Consider the following 19,606-nt stretch of genomic DNA (forward strand, 5'->3'; position numbering starts at 1 on the left):
CTTGACATGGAACTATCAGGGAGCACTGGGAGATGGGTTGCACAGGACAGGCTCTAGAAGCGTGGAAAGGAAGCAGAATTTAATTCATGAGATGGGGGCACAGGGAGCCACTGAGGTTTCCTGAGGGGTTTGGTCAACATGAGATATGAGTGGAAGATTGATCTAGAATCCCTAGTGTGTAGAACAAATAGGGGCACAGCAGGGAGGAGTCCAGGAATCATGTGGGAGCAATCCAGGAGGGGGTAAGGTAGGGGGAATGAGATGAGGTTAGAGGGGAGGGATGCAGATATCTTAAAAGAAAAAGAGCTGCAGCATAGAGGCTGAACAGATATGGGGATCAGCCGTCAGGGTGAAGGAAAGATAATTCCAAAGCTCGGCTCCTTGGCCATCAGGACAATGGCGTCTCCTACAGTGGAGGAGGCTGGAAAGGAAATGCTCTTTTGTTTGGAGGTGCTCTCACCTAGTGGGAGCTGGAAGGGCAGAGGAGCAAGAACAGTGGGGAGAAGATGAGCCAGTGTGGTGAAAACTGGAAAGGACAAGCTCAGGGCAGAGGGGCCATGGGGCACAAGGACGAGTAGCAGTCCTTCAGATTTGGCGGGGAGGGAATGGGAACCTTTGAGGAAGCTCTCTGGCCCAAGAGTTTACTTAGAGCTGGAGGGCTCCTGGGGCTGTCTGAATATAAAGAAGTGGTTAGTGGAGGGGCAGCAAGTAGAGATGCTGGAGAGAGATGAACTGCTGAGAGCAAGGTCCCCCGCAGTTGGAAAAGGAATCGAGTTGGGGTGCAGGGGCTGGGGCAGGGCTGGAGAGCAGGAAGAGTGGAGACGTGATGGGGCAGAGGTGTGTGGGGCATGAGGAAAGGTGAGTCTGGCTCAGACAAGCCACTGCACCTCAGGACAGTGGGAGCCACAGGCACCTGGTTTAGTGGAGGTTGCATGGGGGTGAAGAGGCAGGGGCAACCTGAACTCTGCTCTGGGCCATCTGCCAGGGGAGCCCCGAGCTGGCAGGCTGCAGGGGGACCAGAGCCAGTTCATGGGTACAGCACCTGTGTGCTGAGGCCCAGGCAGCGGGACCACCCAGCCCTTCCCTTCCCCCTACTAAATAGCTGTTTGGCCATGGGAGCATCCACTGCCTGACCTCAGGGATGTCCTCAGAGCTGCCAAGATGCTCCTCATGACTACAGTGTTCCCGTTGGCTTTGCCTATCTGCCTTTCCCCACTTCTCTGGGCTCCCCAAAGGCAAAGACCCTGTCTTACTGATCTTTCTATTTCTACTGGCCAGCACAGACTGGCACTCAGAAGTTGATCAACAAACCATGGTGGAGTGAATGAAGGAATGAATGAATGAACTGTAGGAAGGTCATTAGACACACCTCAGAAGACTGAGGTCATGGCTGAGGGGACATTGATCATGGAGATGTTCAGATGCACTCAGGCTGACCCCAGACCCTTTGGAATGATTGATGATGTTATAAGATCTTCTTGTATCTCTGAACTTCACTGACCCCTTACCTCCTTCCAAATCCCAGTCTCCACGCGCCCTGGCCAGTCTTTTTAATGCATCTCGCTCTCTGTAAACCACCTAGTGACTTCAAAAGCTCAAGTGATTCCCCAGACAGAACCGACGGACCCATCTCCTTCTGTTTACTCCCCATCCTGCTTAAGGTTTATTATTTAATGTCCTAATGTTTCCTGTGAGCATGCTTTTGAGACAACACTCCTACTGTGGTCTGAGAGTTCTGCATGCTAAAGGGTAACGTGAGAACACCGGTATGCAAGATCTGTCTTCCCAAACTCCTCGGGCTTTGCTGCCAAAACTCACTTTATGGTAATTCTTTACAGATCGTCTTAAACTTCACATACATGGATTTGTTTAAAAGCCGGCTGTGCTGGTACGATTACGTGGAGGTCCGGGATGGTTACTGGAGGAAAGCCCCCCTTTTGGGTAAGTTGACTTTAGACAACATTAAGAGAGGCGTGATCGGATGTTCCCTGGGATGCTGTTAATGTTTGGAAGGTCCACCTTGACAGCGGTCACAGGAAGCTCTCAAGGGCCTCTGTCATTGTAAAACTCTGAGCACTCCATTTGGCCACACATGTTAAAAGCTTTTAAAACTGCAAATACCCTTTGACCCAGCAATTCCACTTTTTGGAATTTATCCTAGGGAACTAATTAAGGAAGTGTGCAAAGCTCTAGCTGCAGGGATGTTCACTGAAGCAGGAGAAATTGCAAGCAATTTAAATGTTCAACAGTAGGATTTGGCTGAACAAATTATGATCCATCTTTTCCATGGAAAATTCCCCGGCCATGAAAAATGAAGTTGGAGGTGACTACTGATACAGAAAGGTGTTCACATACACTGTTACACACCAAAAAGTATGTTACAAAAATAGAATAAGCAGTAGGATTCCATTTTAATTGAAAAATACATTTATGTATTAAATATATATAATGCAGGCATTGCAAATGTAGACGCCTTAAAGGATAACGCAAAAATGAAGGAGCTGGGATTGGTGTAATAAACTAAAGAGTGGTAAGGGAGTGTGGTGAACTGAACACCAAGTATCCTGTTCAAAATTATTCCAAATGAAATTACTTAAAGCCTGCGTACAGGCTGAATTCAACTAGAAGACACTACTTTGCGATCTGCAATATAAATCTCAAGTAAAACTATAAATACACATAAATAACACACTGGTTATTTCAGGATGATAGAGTGTTTTTAAAATGTATTCTGTTGTTCTTGGTTTAGCTATAGTTTCCAATTTTTCTATGATGAGCATGGATTGTTTTTGTGAGATGAATAGGGCATGAACTCACCCATAGAAAGTTAGCTTGGAGCTTTGAGTGAGACACAGTGGGCAGGTGGTGTAACAAGAAAGATTAGTTCACCCCAGAGAGATCTCTCGTGGATGACAGGGGAGGGTAGCCTTGCCTAGACGACCGATGGCTCCAGTGTCTCGGGAGTGGACACTGGGACTCATTCAGCCCGGGAATGGCAGCCATGGTGGAGCTGGGGAGAGGCAGACGTGACCAGGAGCCGGATGGGAAGGTCTCGGCTGAGAGTGGATTGTCCTCACTCTTAGAGGGGTCTGTAGGGTAGACTCCGGCTTGGACAAGCCTAAGCGCTCAGTGAGAACTTTGTCCCTGGCACACATTCACATAAGCAGAAACAACTTGTTATGGTGCAACTGATGCACCTGAGGGTGAGCTGGTGTTGGGTGGTTGGCTGAGATGGAGATAGCAAAGAAGGGAGAGGGCTAAGCTGGGGGGCGTCACTGCTAGACCGAGCCCTGACTTCATGCAGGATTCTGGGGAGCCAACGCTGGGGTAGATGAGAAGAGGCCTGGACAGAGGGGCTGGCTGGACTCAAGGTAGCCTGGCAGACGTTAATCTTTTGTGTGACTGAGGGGTCCCAGGCTGCCACCATTAGGAGGAGTCAGTCAGGTAGTCAGCTGTCCAGGCAGACAAGCCAAGGAAGTGATCCCCAGGCCAAGCATGGACAGAAGCATGTATGCTGCAGGACCAGTGGGGTCTGCCCCCCAGTGGCAAGGCAGAGCCTGCCTTCCTTGGATTTCTGTTGTCTGCCTACCATGAGCAGGCATGTTACTCTCTAGCAGCCAGAAGGAGTGTCTGGCTTTACAGGTAGCACTGTTTGCATGTGGCAAAAGACAGAGGGCTGGATTCCCAGTAGCAAAGGTTTCCAAATCTGGCTGGACCTCAGAACCTCCTGGGAAGATTTCTATGAATACAGATTCCTGGGAGACCACTGAATTGGAATCTCCACAAGCTGGGTCAGAGAATGATCCTATTTACCTTTATATAAAAGGGCATGTGCCCAAATCTAGTACCACATACGTGGAAAGGACCACAAGTATGCCCATCTAACTGCTGAAGGTGATTACCTCTGAGGAGGGAAGCGTGGAGGTGGTGGGCAGCTTCAGGTTTTGTTTTGTATACTTCTCCGTTGTTTGAATCTTTTATAAGAACACATTCAGGTATCATTCTATAACAAAATAATAAAAAGAGCTATGTGGGAGGAGTTTCATGAGAACATTGGATCACAGACCCCACAACCTGGCAGAGACCTTACAGTCACTTAATCCCACACTTTCATGAGAAAACCAAGCTCCCCAAGTGTGGACTAACTCTAAGGCCACTCAGCCAGCTAGTGGCTGAGATCAGACCAGAATTCTGATGTCCTGGTGAAGGGGAGCGGTGGCTGCTGAACCTCGCAGCAGGTGCCAGATAAAATACATGATTTGTTGTTTATCTGAAATTCAAATGTACTGGGCTTCCTTGAGTTTTGTTTGCTAATCTGGCAACTCTCTACTCCTGTCTCCCGGGAATGGGATAGATTTAAAGGCTTAAGAGGAGGAAGCTCTCTTTTACTGAAGTCCCCCAGAGGGGCCAAGGCACGTTTCTGAGAATGGGCACGGGCAGAGAGATTTCCAGGAGTTCCTTTTTCTTGAACTTGAAACAAGAATTTTCTCATTATAGATCCTGGTATCTCTGGCTACATTTCATTAATGAAATGGGACTTTTGCTGTTCGTTGGTGGTAGTGATGGTTTTTTTGTTGTTTTTTGTTTTGAGTTTTTTGTTTTGTTTGTTTTGTTTTGTTTTGGCTCATATTTTACCCACTTTTATTTTGTGTGTGTGTGTGTGTTTGTGTGTGTTGTGTGTGTGTGTGCGCGCGCGCAGAGTGCCAGCGCCTGTAACCATCGTTCTTCATTTGCAGTTCTCTTTTGCCAACTATTTGGCCTGCTCTGATGTTTCCAAATGCAGTTGTTAGTGAACTTTTGTGTTTGGAACAAGTGCATTGTGTCGGCAGAGCTGGTCCCTGGGAGGGGTCAGTGCCATGAAATCTGCTGGGAGGAGGCAGGTCAATGCCCCTTTGGCAGGAGGGAGAGCGGATTAGGGCGGATTGTGAAAGTATGCATCTTGCTCTGAAAACTGTGCATCGCATTTTTTCCCAGGGCCGTGTGTGAAAATCCAGGCATAATGGACGCATAACTTTTTATGAATGAACCCTTTATGACTCCCCATGGAGCCCACTTGTAGTGTCCTCATCTGCATTTCCTCTTCTTGATATCCTTATTAAACTCCTCCTCTAAATCCAGGAACCGGATTTCAGTGCAGGAATCTGACACGTTTTCTCTAGTCCAGTTTCTCTCCAGCCTTCTTAGTTTCCTTGGAAGGAGGTTATTTTTCAAGACCCAGGTTTTCACATAGTGATTAAAGGGAAAAGTTGATGGAGAATATTTCACGGCTGGTTAAAGATATCAAATTGGTTTAGCGGTTTTGGGGGTCACTTATGATAGATATGGAACCTAAAGCGGGGAGGAAGTTGGCTGCAGAGAGAACTCATCCAGTGATCTTAAATTCTGTCCTGTAAATTGGATTCCCTCCGTTATTTCTGTTAGAGGAATTACTCTAACAATGCACTTTTGTATGCAGAACTGTCTTTGGGCATTCGGTGTCACTAGAATGCACACAAAAGCCCTTTTTCCCCCTTTCCTTGAAATGGGGAGGGAAGTTCAGAAAGGCCAGGCTGGCCAACCCGTGTCGTGTGGCCCCACTACTCAGGCTCCCTAGCCAGGGGCAGCCTCCCAAATGAGCAGAAATGATGGAGTGAGTCAAACAGCCCAGCCTGGCATTTCCACAGAATTGCTTTATGGTTTGAGGCTTTAATCTTCATTCCTATTTGTCTGTCTCCAAACTGGTGAATGGTGATGACATCTACATTACTAGAGACTATATGCTGTCTATTTATCCAAAATTCCACATGTTCAGAATTGCACCTCAGTCGGTGAAGTGGTTTTGTCGTTTGTTTGTTTTGATGGTAGCGGTGGTGATGATGAAGAAGGTGATACCAATGATGAAGGCCTCAGACTGCTCCAGTTCAAATCTTGCTCTTACAGATTTAAGACAAATTCTCTAACCCTTGGTTTTCTCATCTGTGAAATGGGATTAATGATAGTACCTAATTCAGAGAGTATCGGGGATGAAATGAGATATGATCCATGTAAACTGCTTGGGACAGTGTCTGGCATAGACATAGTAAAACAGGAGCTTTTATGAGAACCATTATGGTGAAGATGAGAACACTGAGACATCAGTTAGGGGACAAAGTGGAGGATTCTAGTTAAGATGACAAAGTGATTTGGGGAGAGCGCTTAGGAATAATTTGTAATTTGTTCTACCAAGTTTTGCCAAGGCAGTAAAATACACCTGAGACTGCAATTCCTGCCTCCTGTGGAGTACTGAGCAGAGGCCGGCTGTCTAATGGCCCTTGGGTGGTGGGTGGTTCATCTTATCTGCTTAGGTCCCTGGGAGGCGACGCAGTGAAAGTCCCCATTTTCTGGAAACAGTGCTCAGCGGCTGTGACAGCTGGGTTTTAAAAGGAGAAACTTGGATTTGAAACTTGGGCTAGGCTCAGAAGGAATTCCTTTTGTGACTGTCTAATTCCTCTGTGTCCTCAATGGTAACCCAGACTTCCCCAGGCTTGCCTGTCATTTTCTAAAAATGGCTTGACACTAATTGGCCATGCCAGAGAAACCATTACTGAAAATTTAGAGGCTTCTGGTGGATTTTTTCTGGCCAAATACTTGGCAGGAGTTTCATCTCATCTTACTTAATATTAAGCTCCTCAAATCCAAAAGGCTGCAGGTGGTCAGAATTGGTAAGAAACAGAGGAATTTAGCAGCCTATACCCCCATGTTGCTCCAAAACATGTACAACACAGCTGGCCGTTAGGAGATGCCCACAGTGGCCTTTACCCCTCCCCTAACCTCACCTGCTCACAGCCTCAAGTGGCTTGTCCACTGCCTAACATAACACTGGCACTAAGAGTACCCACGACATATCTGTTAAATGGACTTTGAAAAAATATTCAGATATGCCGGGTGTGATGGCTCACACCTGTAATCCCAGCACTTTGGGAGGCCAAGGCGGGAAGATTGCCTGAGCTCAGGAGTTCGAGACCAGCCTGGGCAACACGGTGAAACCCCATCTCTACTAAAATACAAAAAATTAGCTGCACATAGCAGCATGCGCCTGTAGCCCCAGCGACTCAGGAGGCTGAGGCAGGAGAATTGCAAGAACCTGGGAGGCGAAGGTTGCAGTGAACCGAGATTGTGCCACTGCACTCCAGCCTGGGAAACAGAGCGAGACTCCATCTAAAAAAGTATATATGTACATATTCAGATATAATTTCCAGACCATGCAATTCCCCATTTAAAGTATACCAGTCAGTGGTTTTTAGCATGCTCACAGAGTTGTGTCACCACAATCAATTCTAGAATATTTTCATCACTCCCAAAGAAGACCCATGCCCTTACTCCCCATTCCCCATTGCCCCCCAGTGCTAAATCCATTCTCTGAGTGACTCACACAGTAGGTGCTTGGTAGAACCATGGTCTTCCAGTCCAAATAGACCATGGCTGGTCTGTGTTCTGAACTGATCAGTAAGGATGAATTCATCTCCTACCTCACCCTGGGCTGCCATCCTGACATGGCAGCAGGAATTAGATGGGCAAGAATGACCAGGTACTGGGAAGACCAGGCCTCTATCGAGGCTCCAGATTTCAGACCATGTGCCCACGTGTCTAAGAAATACAAATTGATTTTTTTTTTCCAATAACCAAAGTTTCTGTCTATGATGCACCCCCTTTCCATCAGGTAGTAGGGACTTGATTTCGGTCAATTTGTGTTTTCAGTTTTGGTCAATTTATATGTCCTGTTTGTGCCAAGGCATGGTGGTAGGGGAGGCATCTATCCTGCCACCCTGACTGGCATCGCTGGGATGTCCTCATCCCCAACCAGTGAGTCCTCTGTCTAGATAGAGGCTGCTGGGCTTCCTCCTTGTATCAACCCTAGGCCTGTTCAGAATGGTGCCAGGTCCACATTCCCCTAGAGGCTTGGGAGACATTCTGTCTACCCTCATCCTCTGGGCTATGGGAAAGTCACTTCCATCCCCTTCTTGGGCCTGGAATCATGTTGCTGCCATCCTGCCACGCTTTGCCTGAGGAGCTCTGCATGCCTGTCTCATGGCCAAATGTCTGCATAATCACATAGACACTTCTCTGCTGACCTCGTGGGGTGGGCACAGCATGGGAATCCAGGGCCTTGCTGTCACTCTGGACTGTGCCCAGGGACTGAGGACACAGTTTTCTGCTTCTCTTAGATTCTTAAACCTACCTGGGATCTCTTTCCAGCCAGGGTCTCAGCTCAAGGTGAGCTGGGGAACGGGTCCTTTTAGGGGCTCCCTGGTACTCTCCCTCTAGTCCTCTCACTCCTCCATCCTGGGAACCTCCTGCAGCTACCAGGTGAGGGAAAACATGGTGGTGCATTCTTCCAAATCTTTGCTATTGCAACTAGGTTTGTGAAATGTAAAAGCCAAGATGGGTTTATTTCTTTGCTGTGTATTCTCTGGCATTCCTTTCCAAGGCAAGGAAAGCAGAATGTCTAATGCCCCGCAAAGGGGAGGGCATACATGCAACAGGAAATACCAGGAGAGAAAATCTGCACTCCTGTTTCACCACTCTTTCCCCACCACACCTTCAGAGCCTCAGCAACACCCACGAGGCAGGGGAGAGGCTGCCTTGGCTCTTCTCTGGATACTTTGACGGGAATCTGGAATTCTCCTGAAGTTAACCTGAATAAGAATTAATTCACACATCACTGTGCGCCTCTTGCAACCCCATCTTTTGATCCTGTGTGTCTGCTACAAGATAAGTTGTCCCAGCCAGGGTTATTGCTCACTTCAAACCATATGTGAAGAAGCTCAGCTTCCTCCCAGCCTGAAGCGAGTGCCTTCTTGCCGTCCCCCGGCCTCCTAACTGCTTCTTTCCCACCATCCAGGCAGGTTTTGCGGCGACAAGGTCCCGGAGCCCCTGTTCTCCACAGACAGCCGGCTCTGGGTGGAGTTTCGCAGCAGCAGCAACATCCTGGGCAAGGGCTTCTTTGCGGTGTACGAAGGTTTGTGTGTGGTGAAAGCAGCCCCTCGGCGGCTCCTCCTAAGCCCCGTCCTTCCCAGGGAGCCTGCTGTCCCTCTCCCAGCCCAGGCACTCCAGGCCAGAGCCACGGGGGTGGGGGCAGCCACCGCATGGGGCACGTTGAGGATTTCAGAGCTTCCCCACACCCACTGGAATCAGAACCTCTGGGAGGTGTGGCCCCAGCTGCCACAGTTTGCAACATTCTGGAAGGAGAGGCCAGCTGTGCCCACTTCAGCAGTGGTGCCATCCTCCTCACGCCAGCCCGCTCAACCCTCATTCCAGGCCAGCTGAGGAGTCGGCTTCCCCTTACAGGATGGTATCAGGGGTCTAGAACCCTGTGGAAATAACAGCAGCCTCTGAATCGCTGTGCGAGCCTAAGCAAAGAATCTGATCTCTCTGGGCCTTTGTTTCCTTTGTGAGAAGAAAGGCTTTGGGCAACACTGAGAAATTTCCAACGGCATTTCTTAGAAGAGCCTCTGAGGCCACCCTGGTGACTGAGTAGAGAGAACCAATAGGTCTGGGCTCTAGGCAGCTGCCACCAGGCGATGCTGCTTCCATTTCTTCTATGTCTTTTTTTTTTGAGACGGAGTCTCGCTCTGTCACCCGGGCTGGAGTGCAATGGTGCACTTCCGGCTCACCGCAACCTCCGCCTCCCAGTTTCAAGCAATTCTCCTGCCTCCGCCTCCCAAGTAGCTGAGATTACAGGTGCGCGCCACCACTCCCCACTAATTTTTGTATTTTTAAGTTCAGACAGGGTTTCACCATGTTGGTCAGGCTGGTCTCGAACCCCTGACCTCTTGATCCGCCCGCCTTAGCTTCCCAAAGTTGTGTGATTACGGGCGTGAGCCACCGCGCCCAGCTTCTTCTGTGTCTTTAGCTTCTCTTGCTCACTCCCCACCGCACCGTACCCCACCCCCCCGCCAAAAAAAAAGAAAAGAAACTACCAGAAAATTATCAAGGATCCTTTAGCCTTAAATTACCAAGGGTCCTTTGGCCTTAAATTGTTATAATTTTAGAGAGACCAAAGTTTTGCTTTTGTAAAATAAGTAATGTGCACGTGTGTGCACGTGTGTGCGCACGGGTCCCTCCCTACCAGGGATCCTGTACCCTCTACCTTGAATCACCTGGAGAACTTCGCGGCTACTCAGGGCTCCCCCACACCCACTGGAATCAGAACCTCTGGGGGATGTGGCCCCAGCTTCCACAGTTTGCAAACTCCCCCAGGCGATTCTGATGCACAGCGAAGGTAGGGAACCACTGCTTTACGTGGTTTTTTCTTTATATGAAAAAAATTCAGAGTTAAGACAAATGCAATCCTGCCTTTCCAGAGGCACCGTGTTTATGGGGTGGAGATGAACATGTTGGCGAGTGGAGCCACCTAGTGGTGACAAGCGGCCCCCAGCTTCCTAAGATCTGACCGGGGCCCCGTCTTCCTCCCCTGTTATCTCGTTCTAAAGCTACCTGCGGGGGAGACATTAACAAAGATGCCGGTCAGATTCAGTCCCCCAACTACCCGGATGACTACAGACCTTCCAAGGAATGTGTCTGGAGGATTACGGTTTCGGAGGGGTTTCACGTGGGACTTACCTTCCAAGCTTTTGAGGTGAGTGCTGCTCAGACCGGCTTCCCAAGGAAACGGCAACTTTTGCTAGACACCCTCCTCTTTGTAAAGATGGGTTTTCATTTTTGGCTAAAAACAGGAACCTACGAGGCCATTCTCAAGCCCATGGTGAATCGTGCCTGGACATCTGATAGCAACATCTATGCAGGTTTTGAAATGGGGTTCGTTGCCTTTCTGAGGGCAGTCAGAGAGATTGAGAATGCTGAGTAAAAATTCAGGATGGGATCCAGGGAAGTTTGGTAGAATTGTTCTCCTCTGTTTATTGTCTTAGACTCTTCTCAGCTTGATTCACCCTTGGCTTCTGCAAGTCAGGAGAGAGCTAGCAAGCAGCATGGAGAGACCTGGGACACAGTTAGGTCCTTTGGCCTCTTGGTTAGATTTTGAGAGTGATATTTGGGTTCTCTTCTTAAAAACTTTAAAGCGGAACCATCTGCCGTCCACCTTGCCTGTTTCTTCCTTTAGATCGAAAGGCACGACAGCTGCGCATATGACTACCTGGAAGTCCGGGATGGCCCCACGGAAGAGAGTGCCCTGATCGGCCACTTCTGTGGCTCTGAGAAGCCGGAGGACATGAAATCCAGCTCCAACAGAATGTGGATGAAGTTTGTGTCCGATGGCTCTATCAATAAAGCGGGCTTTGCGGCCAATTTTTTCAAGGGTATGAATTAGCAGTTCGTTTCCACTTTTAGGCACGAGAAGAAATATTGCTCCCCCTGGCTTAAAACACATAAAACCATATGGAAACTTACCACCAAACAAGGCTCCCTGCAGAGAAGACAGCCATGCATTTTAGAGCTGGGTGCGGGCCCCCAGCAGAGTTCCCAACTGATCAGGAGCAGGCTCAGCCTTGGCTTCCATACGACAGAAAGTTCTGTACTTGGAAATTAGATCTAACAAGTTTACAAAGGCAAACTACACAGGTTGTGAAACTGAGCATGGATAACAAATATTTGGATAGCAGCAAACATTAATTGATCACCTACTGTGTACCAAGAACTGTGTAAGGTACTTACTTGAATTACATAATGCCATTTAATTCTCCAAATAATTCTTTGAGTTAGGTTTGGATCAAGGCTGGGAAGGGCTTCTCAGGATCATGCAGGTAGTTAAGTGGCAGGTCACGGGTCCCAACCCAGCTGGCCTAATTCCTAAGCTCAAACTCTTTCCACAACATTGCCACTCTTCCTTGATGTGGGCCAGAGAGAGAACCCAGGTGTCCAGCTCCTTGAACTAATGTCAGCGCCCCCAGACTACATGCTTACCCTCACATGATGGGGGTCGGAGGAGAGTAAGGGGGTGGCACTCTGGGAACAAATTTCCATGTTGCCTTGGGGACCTGCTGCTCTGTAGGGTCCTGATGGAATGAGGCCCAGAATGGCATGTGCAGACCCAGCTTTCCTGGCCCCAGGAGAGCCAGCTTCCAAGCCTCCTTTGAATGGGCAGGTGCTCCTCTGAAGCCCAGAAGACCACACCCTAAGAGGGAAGCACAGCTGCTCCCCATGCATTGGGCCTGGGAGCCCTGGAGCACAGCGGCCGCCCTTGGGTAGAGACATTCAGTCCTCTGCTGCGGTGGCCTCTTAATCAGTGACCCCCCTTCCCCAGCTCCCCTCCCACTTGTGCTTGCCCGGAGGCTGCTTTCTCCTCCTCCCTCCTCTCCTAGGACTCCTGGCTGAGCCAGCACAGAAATCCCAGTCCCTCCCCTGGCTCCCATTCTCCCCTTCTGCCCCGTCTTAGACCTTCTCCCAGGTTCTGCATGAACAGCCTAGGTGTCAGAAGAACCCACTTCTGCAGTGTCACCCAGAGCAGGCAGCCATTTGTCCTTACTGAAGCCTCAGTTTTCCTCTCTGTAAAATAGGAAGGACATCTGCCCACTGTGCCTAACCGATTGTTGTGAAGCCCCAAAGAAAGGACGGCTGTGGAGGCACTTTAAAAGCTGGCAAGTGAAAAGCAAGGGCTGGGGCTGTTATTTTTTCCTATTTTGAGGCATCGGGGAAGAGCAAAACCCAAACAGCAGCAGAGCAAGACTCATGATGACTCTGAAGGATTGGAGACAAACTGAGTTGTTTCTCAAGTCAAAAAAAAACAAAACAAAAAAAAGCCAGGCCACAGCAAGTGTACTTTGAAAGCAGGTCAGCTTGTGATGGCACAGGGAAGATATGACAGCTTTAGTTGAGATGCCTGGAAATTTGCAGCCCCCGCCCCACCCTTGCCCAGCCTGCATATGCCTGGTGTCTCCCAGCCTGGGGTGCCCCCGTCTGACTTGGCGGCAGTGACACTGGCTGGGTGGCCTCAAGCAAGTTGCATGATTTCTCCAGTTGCACAGCTTCTGTTGCACAAGCTCCAGGAGAGACAGTGCTGCCAGGTAACTGCAAGGTTGTTGTCAGGAGAAAATGGAATGGTGCAAGTGAACATACCCAGTCTAACGTTTAGTCCCATTAATTGCCTTTGCTGGGGAAGCAATCTTTGAGGTGGTTATTCTTTTCGGAAAAACACATGCGACAATTTCTTCTTACTATTGTGATGGACTGGTTTCCTATTGCTTCTATGGCAATTTACCACAGGCTTGGGGGCTTAAAGCAACACACACTTACTATCCTACAGTGGTGGAGGTCAGAAGTCTAACACGGGTCTCACCGGGATAAAATCAAGGCGGGGCGGGGCGGGGGTGCAGGGCTGCATTCCTTCTTGAGGCTCTAGGGAGAATCTATTTCCTTGCCTTTTCCAGCTTCTAGGAGCTGCCTAAATTCCTTGGCTTGTGGTCCTCTTCCATGGTCAAAGCCGATAATGGCTAGTGTGTCATACTCGTGCCGCTGCATCACAGACCTCTGCTCCTGTCCGCTCACCTCCTCCTTCTGACCTAACTTCCTTCCTCCTCTTTCCCTGACGTGGACCTGGTGTTGACCTTGGGCCCACCCAGGTAATCCTGGAGAATCTCCCCGTCTCCAGGATCCTTCATTTAACCACACCTGCAGAATCTGTTACATTAAGGTAACAGATTCACAGGTTGCAGAGGCCAAGCTGTAGACAGCTTTGGAAGGCCTTATTCTGCTTCCCACGTGTCATGAATGATTATGAGGTTGTTATTCTAATTCTATTTATTCTAGTCCTCTTGGCCTTCTCCTCCCTTGACTTCCACCCCGGAGTCTGTAAGTTGGGTCCTGGGGCACCATTCCAGGGGGATAACTGGTAACCACTGACCATCCACACCTCACTGCTGATGCTGCTGGTGATCAGCAATGCACAGTCTGAGAGGACCAGCTAAAGCTGGAGATTAGGCTTGCCAGATTTAGGAAATTAAAAAAAAAAAATAAGATGCCCACTTAAATTTGAATTTATTTTTTAGTGTATGTCCCAAATATCACATACTGTGCTGAGAAGAGATTGATGGTTTATCTGAAAGTCAAATTTAACTGGACCTCCTAGATTTTTTTTGGAAACCTTGCTGGAGATGCCAGTCAGGGCAATGGAAGGGAGTACTTCTGTGATGCTCACTGGTTTGTGAGAGACCGAGGAAGTGCCTGAACCTGCTCAAGTAACCATGATAGCCAGCTCCATTTGCCAGTTAGAAGATGCCACCTTCTCTCTCCTCCCCATCTAGCGAGCTTTCAGCATGCATCAGTCTATGTGTTGGTGCCGTGCTAGGGCTGGAGACACCGAGGAACGCACACAGTGGTTGTCCCCAGGTGCTCAAGGTGGTGAAGGAGCTCAGCAGCAAATGTGCTGTGACATTGCCTTGTGGGTGTGGACCTCAGCGGAGGCTGTGAGACTCAGTCTGGGATGGGGCCCAGGTTATCCAGCATCCTACTTTGAGGGCATTTCAATTTGCAAACGTCTTTTTAGATCCCTGTTGAAGTGTGGATTGAGGTCCACCCAAAGTAACTTAGTGCGTAGACCCAGCTTGACTTTTTTATGCTAAAGAGAACTGCAGAGAACAACATTTAGAAAAGAAGAAATATACAACATTGACCTTGACCATGAATCTTAAAGTAGAAATCAGGATTAGCAGAAACCTCATCTAGACCTATTAAATTGGGGAAAGGACATCTACGCAATGCTGGCCACATGCCAGGATCTTCGTTACCTCACTTTTCTTCATTACAATCCCCTGGTAGGAATTATTGTGGCCACTGTTTTCCAGTTGAGGAAGCCGAATTCCTAACGTGGCTGGGCTGGAACTAGAACCTGGGTCTGTAGGATTCCACAATCTGCTCTCTTTCCACTAAGGAGACCTGAAAGCCACAGGGAAGGAACTTGAAGGGGTTGGAATTTTTCCTTAGTGTTTGTGATTCCATTCTGACACTGGTCACTTTCCCGATACCACAAGGGCGTAGGCAAAAGGGCTCTGGACGTCGCAAGTGGAGTTCGGGGTGCTGGCCCCGTGTTCCCTGCTAGCTCCCCGCTCTCTTGCAGATCAGCTTCCCTTTCTGTGACCGGCTCACACCTGCTTTGCTCCTCGATGTGGTCCCAGTGCTTGGCACACAGTAGGCTCAGTAAATACCTAGTGAGCGATGAAAGAATGGATAGATCAATGAATGAATGGGGCTCAGTTTCCCTGTTGGTGGAGTGGGCATCCTGCTTCCTGCTCTGCCTCCCTTGCCAGGCTCTCCAGGAGAAGAGCAGGTGAGAGACTACAGCCTTGTGCAACTCTGTCCAACAGAAGTAGGAGACGAGGCGCAACCACGAGCCACATCGGTGGCTTTGAATCTGCCGGCAGCTGCCTTGCAAAAAAAGGAGAAACTGGCGACATGAATTTCAATGACATTTTTATTTAATCTAACATACAAAATAATATCATTTTAATACAAAATCAATATACACAATATTAATGAGCTATCTTGTGGTTTTCATACTAAGTCTTGGAAATCCAGTGTGTGTTTTATGCTCATGGCACGTCTCCACTTGGACCAGCTACGTTTCAGGTGCTCGGTAGCCATGTGTGACTAGGGGCTGCCGTATCAGACAGTGCAGGTCAGGAGACTGGGCCCAGCCAGCTTCCCCAGCCCAGACTTTTTCCAGCAAGGCCATCGGTCAGATGTCCTGTGAACACAAAGTACCCAGCGCGTGTGTCAGGACTTCTCCAGTGAAAGAAACTGGAAAAGGAGCTCAAAGGCCCAGCCGAAGAGCTGGAGCAAGCCAAAGAAGCTCTTGCCTTGGTGCCAGTTGGCAGGCTCTCTGCCCAGGGCCCAGCTGGCACCTGACGTTGGCCAGGGTGCCAGTTGGCCTCTGCACCCCCTCCTTGTGCCAGATGGCAGTTCTTCTCAGAGCCTGCTGGCCGGCAGCAAGAAAAGCACCTTACATTTCTGGTTACTTCAGGAGAAGTCAGCAGCACTCAAGGGCTGGCAGGGCCATTTTGGTCCCATGCCCCCCACACAAAGAATTAAAGGATTCTCACCTCGATCCCTCCCTCCCCCATCCCAGTGCTGTTAGATCACCATGAAGGGCTTGGTAATGGGACTGTCTTCCTTCAAGGGATTTCTTCAAAAGCCTAACAAGGTGCCCTGCCTTCCCTTTCTTTGACTTTCTCTGAAACAATTTTTGGGATCCTGCCTGAGCTATCTCATCATCTAACCACTTCCTTCTTTCAAAATGAGAAGACTCCGGAGCACCTGCTGTGCTAAGTTGAGCCCTGCTTCCTGTCTCTTCTACTCCCGTGCTCTCCAAGATTTTTCTGGTAGGCTTGGCCTTGGCCTCTGCAGCCCAGAGCAAGCACAAGCCAGTGGGCGTGGAGCAGGTACTGCTTTACTGCAGTGGGAGGTGACACGGGCAGCCCTGATCCCTCTGAAGACAGGGCCCCATGCACCTCTGTGCCATCCAGCCAAGCTGGAGCAGGGCTGTAAATGGCCAAACAGCCCACGGCGCTTGCTAGAGAGAGCGCAGGTGTAAAAGCATGCCTTTCATCACCTCCCAACACCAAGTACCTTGCCTTCTAGTCTCTGGAGGAATTACGTTTTTTGCTTTCACCCCAAGTCTATCCAGTGGGTTCTCTCCCTTCACCTGGCTAAGATGGCACCAAGAGACTTGTTCCTCTATACGCCTCTTCCGTGCCATGTGTCCTGCCCACGGCCACAGCATCTTCTGGCATCAGAGTCTCCTTCTGCCCCCAGCCTTGGTCCTTTGTCTATCTGTCTCTCCTGATGGGCTCTTTCCTTGGTTTCCTTCTGCTTCCTCCCGAGGTCCCCCAGCCGGTGTCTTGAGTCTGCTGTGCTGCCTTCCTGCCCATCCATCTTCCTCTACTGGCCCATCCTCAAAGCATTTTCTCTTTCTGTTCTTGCCTTGCCTCCCTTCCCTCCTCAGGCCTGCACTGCTCCACTCCCACCTGGTCCAGGTGTGCCCAGGGAAACTTGTCTTTTCACTGCCCATCATTGTGTCTCTCTACGCACTGGGAATTTGAAAGCAACTCTGCTGCTGTCTATCATGATGGCTTCAGTGTGTCGATGGCCCATATGCCGGGTACCTCATATGCATCATTTTCAGTCATCACAGCCCTAAAAGCAAATATTATCATTGTTAGTTTAAAGCAGGAGGGGGCTCAGTGAGGCTAAATCACCAGCAGTTACCCAGTTTATTAGAGGAAGATCCACTGGAGGGTCCATCCAGGTCTGACTCACTTTAAAGCCTGGACTCTTTCCACTACTTTTTATCAACGATTTTCTTCCTTCTGTACTTTTTAGCAAATGTCTAAGAAAGTATATTGCATATGGTAAGGTGATAAAAATGTAACTGCACACTTGTTACTATTTTAGCATACTTCACACTTACATTTATTTGAGGTGATGGGCAACGTCAACTCTCTGCCTGGATTGTCTCTCTAAATCCAGTCTTCCTTAATAAGCAATTAATTTATACAGGCTTTTATTGAGCCCAAAAATACATCACCATTAGAGTTACCAAAATTCACTATCCACGATGTGAAATGATGGGATATTTACAAACTATTCTTTACCCAGTGACGTGAACCAGGTTGATGAGGAGTCTGTGCCTCACAGACAAGGAAGATTGGAAGGAAAGGGGTGTATTTGAGTTGGAAAAGGCCCGGGTAGAGGGAAGCTGGACGATTGGAGGGTTTGCATTTTCTGAGGACCAGTGAATTGGAAGTTGTCCGGAGTCAGACATTTGACCCAATAAATACCTTTGAAAAGTAGTGACAGTCCTGTCTCTGGGAGTTTTCAAGCAGGGTCTGAAGAGCCATCTCTCCGGAATGTTATTGAAAGGATTCCTGCCTGAGAGGGCAAGACTGGGTATATTTTCAGGTCTTTACCAACTCTTAGATGTCCTGATTTCTTTTAGTTTGTGTGTAATGAGTTTTTTCAAGAGTTGATGGTCAACTTTTTTTTTTTTTTTGAGATGGAGTCTTGCTCTGTCACCCAGGTTGGAGTGCAGTGGCGCGATCTCGGCTCACTGCAACCTCCGTCTCCTGGGTTCAAGTGATTCTTCTGCCTCAGCCTCTGGAGTAGCTGAGACTACAGGTGCACGCCACCACACCCAGCTAATTTTTGTGTTTTTAGTAGAGACGGGGTTTCACCATATTGGCCAGGCTGGTCTCAAACTCCTGACCTTGTGACCCACCCACCTCGACCTCCCAAAGTGCTGGGATTACAGGTGTGAGCCACCACGCCTGGCCAACAGCTTTATACTTGCTGTGTTCCTTCCTTCCGTGGTGCTGTGGAGCAGAACTCTCCCCGCTTCTCCCCACATCCTTTCTTCTTCCTAGGTTCCACATTTTTAAAAGGACGCCTCAGTGTTCAGTTTTCCCTTCACTGGACTCCCCTAGCTCTGTGAGGCCACGTCCCACACGCTCTCTTTCAGGACTAGATGTACTATGGCTGGCGACAGATGATCATATTTTTCCTTTTATTCGTAATACTTGTTTTGGTTTTTCTTTTCTTCAGTGGCACGTGGGTTAATGTGTCTGGGGAGTATCTCTAATGATGTCCACATTCTCCCTCTGAAGTAAATATTATCATTCTCACTTTAAAGCAGGAGGGGGCTCAGTGAGGCTAAATCACCAGCAGTTACCCAGTTTATTGGAAGAAGATCCACTGGAGGGTCCACCCAGGTCTGACTCACTTTAAAGCCTGGACTCTTTCCGCTACTTTTTATCAACTATTTTCTTCCTTGTATACTTTTTAGCAAATGTATGGCATTTGCCAAATGCACCGATGGCATGCTACCTGCTGTTTCTTAGTCGCCCCAAACACATCACTAGGCGCTTGGTGCCGAACCCCATCCGATGCCCCTGCTAACTCAGCCTCATGATGCCTCTTCGTGCAGGTTTTCCTGGGAGCATTGGCTTACCTAAGAGCCCCATGTTTTCTGTAACCTTGAGTATCTCCCTGTGTATACCTCTTAAGAGTATTTCTAAAACTGCTAAATCACAGATTCTGTCTCTAATGTCCAGAGAACATTGACACATTTCATCCAGCAATGTGTTCTTTGTCTTCACCCTTTATTTAATGTCTCTGGGAAGCTGCATATTTATGGGGGCAGGGAAGTCCTCAGTTCCATGGCATTGAAATGAAGTCTTTGGTATAGAACGTTGTGAGATTTATTTGAACTCTCAGATGAACACCGATGACCAAATATCTCAAAGAATTCACTTCTCCAGGCCTGACCTCCCCTCAGTGGAGCCCACCCCAGCTAACATAACCAGGTGTTCCTGCTCATGTGGTCAGAGTCCTGCCTTTACTGTGGCTGCTCCCTGGTTTTCAGATGTGGACACGGGACTCTTTGGGAGGTGGTCACCAGGAGTGGCTTCTGTTTCTTAGAGGACATTTGCTGGTGACACTGGGATGCAGAAGGGTTGCGAACAGCCAGGCGGCTTTGTGATGATGTAACCAGGGTCACCTTCCTTCCCCACCAGAGGTGGATGAGTGTTCCTGGCCAGATCACGGCGGGTGCGAACATCGCTGCGTGAACACGCTGGGCAGCTACAAGTGTACCTGTGACCCTGGCTACGAGCTGGCTGCCGACAAGACGACGTGTGAAGGTTGG

At 48.9% G+C, this 19,606-nt stretch overlaps 1 protein-coding gene across 1 annotated transcript in view; it reads left to right on the forward strand.

The window, feature by feature from the left end:
• Nucleotides 1-19,606, forward strand: part of TLL2 (tolloid like 2) — a 146,011-nt gene that overhangs the window by 107,210 nt on the left and 19,195 nt on the right. Inside the window, exons 10-14 of the mRNA XM_012439602.2 lie at nucleotides 1,839-1,941; nucleotides 8,861-8,977; nucleotides 10,452-10,597; nucleotides 11,078-11,273; nucleotides 19,476-19,601. Of these exons, the coding sequence (XP_012295025.2) occupies nucleotides 1,839-1,941; nucleotides 8,861-8,977; nucleotides 10,452-10,597; nucleotides 11,078-11,273; nucleotides 19,476-19,601 (688 nt within the window). The remainder of the gene's footprint in view (nucleotides 1-1,838; nucleotides 1,942-8,860; nucleotides 8,978-10,451; nucleotides 10,598-11,077; nucleotides 11,274-19,475; nucleotides 19,602-19,606) is intronic.

The sequence above is a fragment of the Aotus nancymaae genome, unplaced genomic scaffold (assembly GCF_030222135.1).
Source record: "Aotus nancymaae isolate 86718 unplaced genomic scaffold, 86718_ANA_hifiasm-v0.15.2.pri h1tg000010l, whole genome shotgun sequence".
NCBI classification, from domain to species: Eukaryota; Metazoa; Chordata; class Mammalia; order Primates; family Aotidae; genus Aotus; species Aotus nancymaae.